Source organism: Saimiri boliviensis, chromosome 12, assembly GCF_048565385.1.
Source record: "Saimiri boliviensis isolate mSaiBol1 chromosome 12, mSaiBol1.pri, whole genome shotgun sequence".
Taxonomy (NCBI): domain Eukaryota; kingdom Metazoa; phylum Chordata; class Mammalia; order Primates; family Cebidae; genus Saimiri; species Saimiri boliviensis.
In genome coordinates this window covers 58,626,004-58,635,769 of record NC_133460.1, presented here as the reverse complement: position 1 = coordinate 58,635,769, position 9,766 = coordinate 58,626,004, and the positions used below count along the sequence as shown (strand labels likewise).

At 46.4% G+C, this 9,766-nt stretch overlaps 1 protein-coding gene across 1 annotated transcript; it reads right to left on the bottom strand.

The window, feature by feature from the left end:
- Positions 1-4,878: 4,878 nt before the first annotated feature.
- LOC101030163 (pulmonary surfactant-associated protein A1) lies at positions 4,879-9,397 on the bottom strand. Its single transcript, XM_010350443.2, has 5 exons — positions 9,290-9,397; positions 8,275-8,466; positions 7,888-7,998; positions 7,040-7,126; positions 4,879-6,566 (listed from the first exon to the last, which is right to left on the bottom strand). Exons 1-5 carry the CDS (start codon positions 9,312-9,314, stop codon positions 6,190-6,192), a joined length of 792 nt encoding a protein of 263 aa, XP_010348745.1. The 5' UTR covers positions 9,315-9,397; the 3' UTR covers positions 4,879-6,189.
- Between the last annotated feature and the right edge of the window lie 369 nt (positions 9,398-9,766).

Genomic DNA, 9,766 nt, shown 5'->3' with positions numbered 1-9,766 from the left:
CAGCAGGGGCGCAGAAGCAGGCTGAGGCTGAGATGTCTGAAAGGACAGGTGGTTAACAACAAACTTTGCAGAGCTACAGGAGCACATTGCAATCCAATGCAAAGAAACTAAGAATCTTGATAAAACGACATGGGAACTGACAGCCAAAACAGCCAGTTTTGAGAGAAACATAATCAACCTGATAGAGCTGAAAAACACACTACAAGAACTTCACAGTGCAATTACAAGTATTAGTAGCAGAACAGACAGAGCAGAGGAAAGTAGCTCAGAGCTGGAAAACTTACTTTCTGAATTAAGCCAGGCAGACAAAAATAGACACAAAAGAATGAAAAGAAATGAACAAAACCTCCGAGAAATATGGACTTATGCAAAGAGACTGAATCTGTGACTGATTGGGGTACCTGAAAGTGATGGGGAGAATGAAACCAAGTTGGAAAACATACTTCAGGATATCATCCAGGAGAAATTCCCCAACCTAGCAAAACAGGCTAATGTTCAAATTAAGAAAACACAGAGAACCCCAGTAAGATACTCCATGAAAAGACCATTTCAAACACACACAATAATCAGGTTCTCCAAGTTCAAAATGAAAGAAAAAATGTTAAGGGCAGCCTGAGAGAAAGGCCAGGCCACCTACAAAGGGAAGTCTATCAGACTAACAGTGGATTTCTCAGCGGAAACCCTACAGGCTAGAAAAGATTGGGGGTCAATAGTCAACTTTCTTAAAAAAAGAATTTCCAACCAAGAATTTCATATGTGGCCAAACCAAGCTTCATAAGCGAAGGGGAAATGAAATCCTTTTCAGACAAGAAAATGCTGAGGGAATTCATCCTGATTAGGCCTGCTTTGTAAGAGTTCCTGAAGGAAGCACGAAATATGGAAAGGAAAACTGTTACCAGCCACTACAAAAACACACTGAAAGACACAGAGCAGTGACACTATGAAGCAACCACCTAAACGAGTCTGCAAAATAAGCAGCCAGCATCATCATGACAGGATCAAATCCACACATATCAATACTACTCTTAAATATAAATGGGCTAACTGACTCCAATTAAAGGACACAGAATGGCAAGCTGGATAAAGAATTAGACCCATCATGGTTCACATGCCAGACTGTAGGGCAAAAAAAAAAAAAAAAAAAAAAAAAAGACAAACAACAACAACAACAAAAAACCCATCAGGTATGCTACCTTCAACACCCATCTCACATGCAAAGACACACATAGGCTCAAAGTAAAGGTATGGAGGAAAATTCACTAAGCAAATAAAAAGCAGAAAATGGCAGGGGCTGGAATTCTAGTTTCTGATAAAACAGATTTTAAACCTGCAAAGATTAAAACAACAACAACAACAAAGAAGGGCATTACATAGTGGTAAAGCGGTCAATTCAACAAGAAGAGTTAACTATTCTAATACAGGAGGACTCAGATTCATAAAGCAAGTTCTTAGAGACCTTGAAAGAGACTTAGACTCCCACACAATAATAGTGGGAGACTTAACACCCCACGTCAATATTAGATATATAATTGAGACAGAAAATTAACAAAGATATTCAGGACCTGAACTCAGCTCTGGGTCAAGTGGACCTGTTAGATATCTACAGAACTCTCCATCCCAAAACAACAGAATATACATTCTTCTCACCGACACATGATACTTACTTTAAAATTGATCAGATAAATCAAGTAAAACACTCCTCAACAAATGAAAAAGAACTGACATAATAACAGTCTCTCAGTCAACAATGCAATCAAATTAGAGCTCGAGATTAAGAAATTCACTTAAAACCACACAACTGCATGGAAATTGAACAACCTGCTCCTGAAATGAAATTAAGGCATAAATCAAAAAGTTCTTTAAAACTAATGAGAACAAAGATACAATGTACCAGAATCCCTAGGACATAGCTAAAATAGTGTTAAGAGGGAAATTTATAGCACGAAATGTCCACATCAGAAAGCTAGAAAGTTAACAATCTAACATCACAACTAAAAAACTAAAGAACTAAGAGCAAATAAACCCCAGAGCTAGCAGAAGACAAGAAATGACCAAGATTAGAGCAAAACTGAAGGACATTGAGACACAAAAAACTCTTAAAAAAATCAACAAATCCAGGAGCTGGATTTTTGAGAAAATAATAATAATAATAATAATAAAATAGATAGACTGCTAGCTAGATTGATAAAGAAGAGAAGATTCAAGTAGACACAATAAGAAACAATAAGAGGGATATTGCCACTGATCCCAGAGAAATACAAACAACTACCAGAGAATACTATAAATATCTCCAGGCACATGAACTAGAAAATCTGGAAGAAATGGATAAATTTCTGAACATATACTCCCTCCCAAGACTGAACAAGGAAGAAATGGAATCCCTGAATAGACCAATAATGAATTCTGAAATTGAGGCAGTAATAAATAACATGCCAACCAAAAAAACCCCAGGACTAGATGGAGTTACAGCTTAATTCTACCAGAGGTACAAAGAAGAGCTGGTACCTTTCCTACTGAAACTATTCCAAAAAATTGAAAAGAAGAGACTCCTCCCTAACTCATTCTGTGAAGCCAGCATCATTTTGATATCAGAAATACAACAAAAAAGAAAATTTCAGGCCAATATTCTTCATGAACATTGATGCAAAAATCCTTAACAAAATGCTGGCAAACCAAATCAAGCAACATATCAAAAAGCTTATCCACCACAATCAAGTTGACTTCATCTCCAAGATGTGAGGTTGGTTCAATATATGCCAATCAATAAAAGTGATTTCATTACATAAACAGAACTAAAGACAAACACCACATGATTATCTTAATAGATGCAAAAAAGGCCTTTGATAAAATTAAACATCCCATTATGTTAAAAACTCTCAGGAAACTAGGTATTGAAGGAACATATCTCAATACCATGAGAGCCATATATGACAAGCCCATGGCCAATATTATATTAAATGGGCAAAAGCTGGAGACATTTCCCTTGGAAACCAGCATAAGACAAAGATGCCCTCTCTCACCACTCCTATTCAATGTAGTATTGGAAATTCTGGCAGGGCAATCAGGAAAGAGAAATAAATAAAAAAGTATTCAAATAGGAGGAAAGGAAGTCAAACTATCTTTGTTTGCAGATGACATGATCCTGTATCTAGAAAAACCCATTGTCTCAGCCCAAAAGCTTTTTGAGCTAATAAGCAACTCCAGCAAAGGCTCAGGATACAAAATCAATGTGCATAGTTTACAACAATTTTCTCTCATTTTGTAGTTGTCTGTTTACTCTGTTAATAGTTTCTTTTGCTGTGCAGAAACTCTTTAGTTTAATTAGATCCTATGTGTCAATTTTTAATTTTATCGCAATTGCTTTTGGTGTGTTCATCATTAAATCTTTCCCTGTGCCTATGTCTTGAATGGTATCACCTAGGTTTTCTTCTAGAGTTTTTATAATTTTGGGTTTTACATCTAAGTCTTTAATCCACTTAAGTCGATTTTTGTATGTGGTATAAGGAAAGAGTCCAGTTTCCATTTTCTGCATATGACTGGCCAGTTATCACAGCACCATTTATTAAATAGGGAATCCTTTCCCTACTGCTTGTTTTTGTTAGGTTTGTCAAAGATCTGATGGTTGTAGGTGTGTGGTCCTATTTCTGGGTTCTCTATTTTGTTCCACTGGTCTATATGTCTGTTCTTGTACCAATACCATGCTGTTTTGGTTACTGTAGCCTTGTAGAGTAGTTTGAAGTTGGGTAGCATGATGCATCCAGCTTTGTTCTTTTTGTTTAGGATTGTCTTGGCTATTTAGGCTCTTTCTTGGTTCCATATGAATTTTATAATAGTTTTATCTAATTTTGTGAATAATGTCAATGGTAGTTTAATGAGAATGGCATTGAACCTATAAATTGCTTTGGGCAGTATGGCCATTTTCATGATATTGATTCTTTCTATCCACAGAAATGGAATGTTTTGTCCGTTGTTTGTGTCATCTCTTATTTCTCTGAGCAGTGGTTTGTAGTTCTCCTTGAAAAGATTCTTCACATCCCTTCTTAGTTGTATTCTAGGTATTTTATTCTTTTTGTGGCAATTGTGAATGGGAGTTCATTCATGATTTGGCTCTTAGACTGCTTGTTATTGGTGTATAGGGATGCTAGTGATTTTTGCACATTGATTTTGTCATCCCATCATAAGTTGAGAAACATCTGTAAATGCTTCTGCTTGTCTTTTTCTTAATTTTGAAGAAGGTGAATAATTTGTGTGTTGGGTCCTAAGCACATGTGGAATGATGATCAGATTAAAAATTGACATTCGGAAAAGACTGAGAAATTGTTCCCCTCATTCTCATTGGTTTTCTGAGTTGATCCAGAGCTTCCTTCTGCCCAAGAAAAGCAATAAATGCACTGAGGAAGGTGTTCATAGGTGTTACAGGGGGAGAAGTGGGAGGTGGGACACATATGTGGCTGCCCCCTCAAGCAAGTAGGGACATGACCTCTTTCCTGCGCAGCCCCTGGCCGTGGGAGTGGGGCCCTATTCCATGCAGACCTGAGACTCCGATGGCTCACTGAGACCTGGGACTGAGCTCTGAGTGCCACCATCACTGCTGGGCTGCAGAAATCATTCAGGTGGCTGAGTGGGGGACAGAAGACACGGTATCCCCACCCACAAATGGACCATGTGGATTCATGATGCCCATGTGTTCTTCCAAATGGTGTCTGTAGCTCTCCATCCCCCTGCACCATCTCAGGGAGGAGAGCAGGTGGCCCCTGCCACCAAACAAAGAAAGCACATCCCGAGATTGAATTTTCCAATCTTCAGAAAAGTGAGGGCTCAGAGCCAGAGTTCATTTGATTTACATAAGACATTTCTTGTAACAAACACTATGGAAACTCATGTGAACACATTCATGATTTATTATGCTTAAATCACCTTTATTCAGCTCAGGGGTGGGGTGGCTGGTAGCACGAGCTTCAGATCCAGGAAGATAGGTTTGGATTCAGCCTCTGCCATTTGCTGTCTGAAATAACACTCAAAACACTTAACTCCACTAAGCTTCAGTGTCCTTATAAAAATGGGGAAAACTATTGGTCCCATGACACTGTGTGAAGATTGAATAATAAATAATAAGCTGTGTTAAAAGTGCTTGCCACCTGGTATGTGCTTGGTCAATAGCCTCTATGTGTAGTAACAGCTCTGGTAGTAATTTTCGTAGCTGGAGGGGTAATAACTGTGACAGCATCAAGTATCTTATGCCCATTTCACAGATGAAGATACAGGCTCAGGGAAAAAAAAATCCTCAATCGCCTCTGGGTACCTTGCTCACCTCAGGACACATCCTAAGACCTGGCACATAATGACTTTAATGAAATATCTGGGTAAATGGATTAATGAAAGGAGAAAGCAGAGCCAGCGATGTGGGGGTGGTGTGAATGCCCACTGAAGTCTGATGTGGGGTGCAGATTCGTCCATCAGTTGAAAGTTACTCGGGAGGGGGCTCTTCCCTAGGGGCCTAGGCTGGCTGCCTTCAGGTCAGGTGGCTGAGTTGGCATCCAAAGACTAAAAGGAGTGAATCGTACATGTCAGTCATGGGGTTGGCTTGGCCATCACTGTTCTGGGGCACCCCTGAGCCCTCTGACCCCATGGAGAACCTGACCAGGTCTGCCACAGAGATCTCAGAGTGCCAGAGAATCTCCACTGTGTCCTCAGCTTTACACAGCCAGGGCTTCCATGAAGTCCGCCTCTCTCTGTCATTATGCTTGGCCAGGACTACTCATCCTGATGGCACTGGGCAGGGAGTGGGCTGCAGAGGGAGAGCAGAGGGGACCAGGAGGCAGGCACACTGTGTGACTTCAGAGGGTCCTTCTACCCTAAGACCTCAATGCTGCCATCTGTAAGTGAAGGAGCTGGACCAGATGGGGAATGAGCAGGGCTCCATCTCATGCTGAAGGCCGAGGTTAGGAGTGGCTCCCTGGGGTGCAGGCTGGGAGTGTTTGCAAGGGGAGTGTCAAGGCTGGTCAGTGATTATGGGGAAGAGTCAGAGCCCATCAGGGGAATCAAGTGGCTAAGGATGCCTCCAGCCTTCATGGCCTCAAGTAAGTTCTATTGAAAGGAAGTTCCAGCATCTCACACACCAAGTGGAGAGTCAGGATGGAGGCTGACGGCCAGAACAAGGTCCTCCCTGTTCCGTGGCCTAAACGCCTCTCAGAACTCACAGACGGTCAGTCGGTAGTACAGGCAGCTCTTGTCATTCCACTGCCCGTCTGTGTACATCTCCACGCACGTCTCTTTTCCCTGACCCGCGGGCTGCCCTGGATACCAGTTGGTGTAGTTTACAGGGGTCCCGTCTGAGTAACGGAAGTCTCCAGGGCTGGGACCCTCAGTCAGACCCACGTAGGCATATGAGTTGTACTTATTCACGAAGCTTGCAATGGCCTCATTTTCCTCTGGACTCCTTGGGACAGCAATGCTGCCGCCTGCTCTGGCGCATGCCTCTTGAGTGGCATCAAAAGTGACAGACTGCCCGTTGGTGGCGAAGACCTTCTTTCCCACTGCCAGGATGGAACCCTGCAGACTGAGGGCTGAGAGCAGAAGAGTCCGGGTCAGGTCACCGACCGCTTTGTCTCTAAGCCACCTCCCTTACCTGGGCTCTCTGCCACCAGGCTCTCCCGGTGTCTCCATCTCATCTCTGCCTCTCTCTGTGTCTTCTCTTCCTCTTCCAATCCCAGTTTTCTAAATTCTCTTCTAGGCTTTCATCCATTTATTCATTCATCTATTTAACAACTACTTATTGCCAGAAATGGTGCCATGTCTGGGGATTCAGTGGAAAGCAAGACAGGCAGAGAACTTGCTCTCCTATGAAATGGGGAGTGAATTGTGTCTGCTTCTGTCTCCTCTGGGCCATTCAAAGACATCAGAAAAGCACACATCAGTCCTTTCCCCAAGTCCTGCATGTGCACACTTGTTTGTCATCTCTAAGTTCTAGAAGCTGGTGCTGAGAATGAGGGAAACTTGTGGGAGACCCCTACCCTGTGAGGCCCAGGGGTCCCCTTACCTCCCTTTGTCTGCAGGATTTGGTGTCTGAAGTCCTGGAGTGTGGCTTGGAGCTCCTTGTCCAGATGAGCTGGAAGCCCTGGAAGCCCTGTGGAGAGAGCCCCGCACAGAATGAGGGGCAGGCCAGTGAAGACCCCCACTTGCTGCCACGCAGGCATTTCGTCATCTGCAATCCTGGAGCTCTGTTCTCTCATTGCTCATACGCACTGCCCGGGACCCCAGTTCAGAGGGTCCAGGAGACTCCAGTGTGTTTCCACATCCCTGCTCCCCCATTTTTCAGTGCAGACTAGACTTGCCCACGCTGAACCTCCATCTCTTGCCTTCTTTCCTGCTCCGTCCCTCAAGCGGCTCTGTCTGCCCTCCTCTGTGGAGTATTCTGCCTCTCCCACACCCTCCACCAAGGGCAAGCCTGATGCTCTCTGCACTGCCCTGATGGACTTGATTACCACTCAGAGCTTCCAAGTTCCCATCTGCCTGTGGGGCTCCCGATCACAACATCTGCCTGGATGCCTGGTCTCCATTCACCCTTCAGACTGCCTCCGGCACCTCTGTCCCAGAACATGCTGGCCCTGCCTCCCAGCACTGTCCCTTGTCCCACACCTGACTCAGTGACTCCCTATTGGCAGTCATGAGACAGGGAGGACTTCCTACATCTGCCCTTCCCTGAATTGTGACCATACTCCCCAGATACCTTGGCTTTCTTCCTCAAGCTTATGTTTTCTTACTTAGGTTGAGCCAAATGGCCTTGGGGAACCTGCAGGCTTGGTCTGATCCTCGTCATCCCTGTGTAACTGACTTCAGGGTCACTGTGCCCATGTTCCCACTGCCCACCTGCCCAACCCTGCTCACCTGGAGGGCCCCTCTCGCCAGGCTCCCCCTTCTCTCCACACTCTCCAGGGAGCCCAGGGAGCCCATCATTCCCAGGAGAACCTGGCATATTTCCAGGGGGACCCATGGGGCCTGCAGAGAAAAGGGACATGGATGTGTGGGATCTGTCACCTGCAACTGGGTTGGAGCTAGTGAGACTCGACCCCCATTATCACTAGGGCTGACTCAGTTATCACTCCGTGGGCACTCTGAGGACGGACTCTCCAGGATGCGCCAGCCTAAGGGCCCCAGGAACCCACCAGGTCCCACCCAGATCACTATGACCCCCAGCCTAGGGGCGTGGACAGATGGGCCTCCTGAAAAGGGGTCTGTGTCCCGTAGCTGAGGGCGGGGTCTTCAGCACAGTACCTGGAGGGCCAGGGTCTCCTTTGGCACCATCTCTTCCGTCCCTGCCTGGCGGGCCGTGGGATCCAGGAATGCCAGGGATACCAGGGCTTCCAACACAAACGTCCTTCACTTCACACACAATGCCAGAGGCTGCCATCATCAAAATGAGGGCCAGAGGGCTCAGCCACATGGCTCCGGCTCCAGCTGCTGCTCCTGCAGGAGGGATGGTTTTGAGCTCATCTGCCGCCTCTGCCAACACCTCCCCCACAGTGCTCTGCCAGGACTCAGGAAGCTGGGCACAGCCGGGGAGCCAGGGCAGGTGAGACCAGAGCGCTGGGAAGATCCAAAGCACCCAGGAAAATTCCCAGCATCTTCTGGCACCTGGCATGGCCTCACGCCTCAGGCTTCAGGCTGGAGGTGGTGGGGTCCCCAAGTTGAGGAGGAGGAAAAGGAAGGAGCTTTGGGGAGCCCAGGGACCTGGGCTGCAATGCAGTCTCCTCTCTGTTGGTGCCTCACCATGTTACCCTGGGGAACTGCCTTCACCTCTCTGACTTCAGCTGAATCTTCAGTGCTCTGCAGGCAACCTCCCCTGTCCCTCCCTGGCTGGTAGGAGGAAGGGTGAGGTCATTCACTCACTGACTCACTCATCTGACCCTCATATGCTCAGTTACCTTCTTTTCAGGCTCTAAAAGATCAGGGACCTGAGAATGAAAAGGGATAAGCGGGGCCCACAGCCTGGCCCCTCAAGATGGTCAGCCATGGAGTATCCCCCTTCTCCTTGGGTTCTGTTCTCTCATTCCCCCTCCTGTAGGTTCTGCTGAGCCCTTGCAGAGATGGACCTGGCCAAGGAAGATATCAAAACATGAGGGTCTCTGCAGGTCACCCATGTTGACTGTGCCGTGAACACCTCCCAGTGGGGGATGGGGAGTCACCCTTCTTCCCAGCTGGGCCTTGGTCAGGCCTGTGGCTGCTGGGCTGGTCCTCTCTGCCTGTGATCCTCATGCTGGAGAACACCCAGGGATGGGGCTAAACTCACCCACACACAGAGCCTTCAGCTGCATGGGTCTCTGCCTCCAAGTCAGAGGGCAAGGTAGACAGCAGCTACCTTATATGGGTGGGGGCTGCCAGGCTTGCTCCACACTCCTGAGAGCCCTACCCTAAAACATGTGCTCCAGGCAGGAAATAGGCATGGTGTTTACATAGCACATTTCCCCACAGAGCACTCAGGCTGGAGGATCGAGAATGACACTTGACGGGAGCGCAGAAGCTGCCAAAGAGAAACTCCAGGTCCATAAGAAGAGAAATTCCCATGTGGCTGAGGTCACCCACCCTGTCCCTAGCAAGCTCCTTAGCAGTGAAAGCTGAGAGCCCTTACACAGGCACTCAGGGAGCCCCGCTGGGTTCCTGGTTTAGTTTCAGACAATGAAGACGTCACTGCTCCAGCTGAGGGTGGTCAGGTTGGTCCAGGCAACCTGTCTGCCCTGTGACCTGGCTCAGTTCTGAGCCCAGGCCC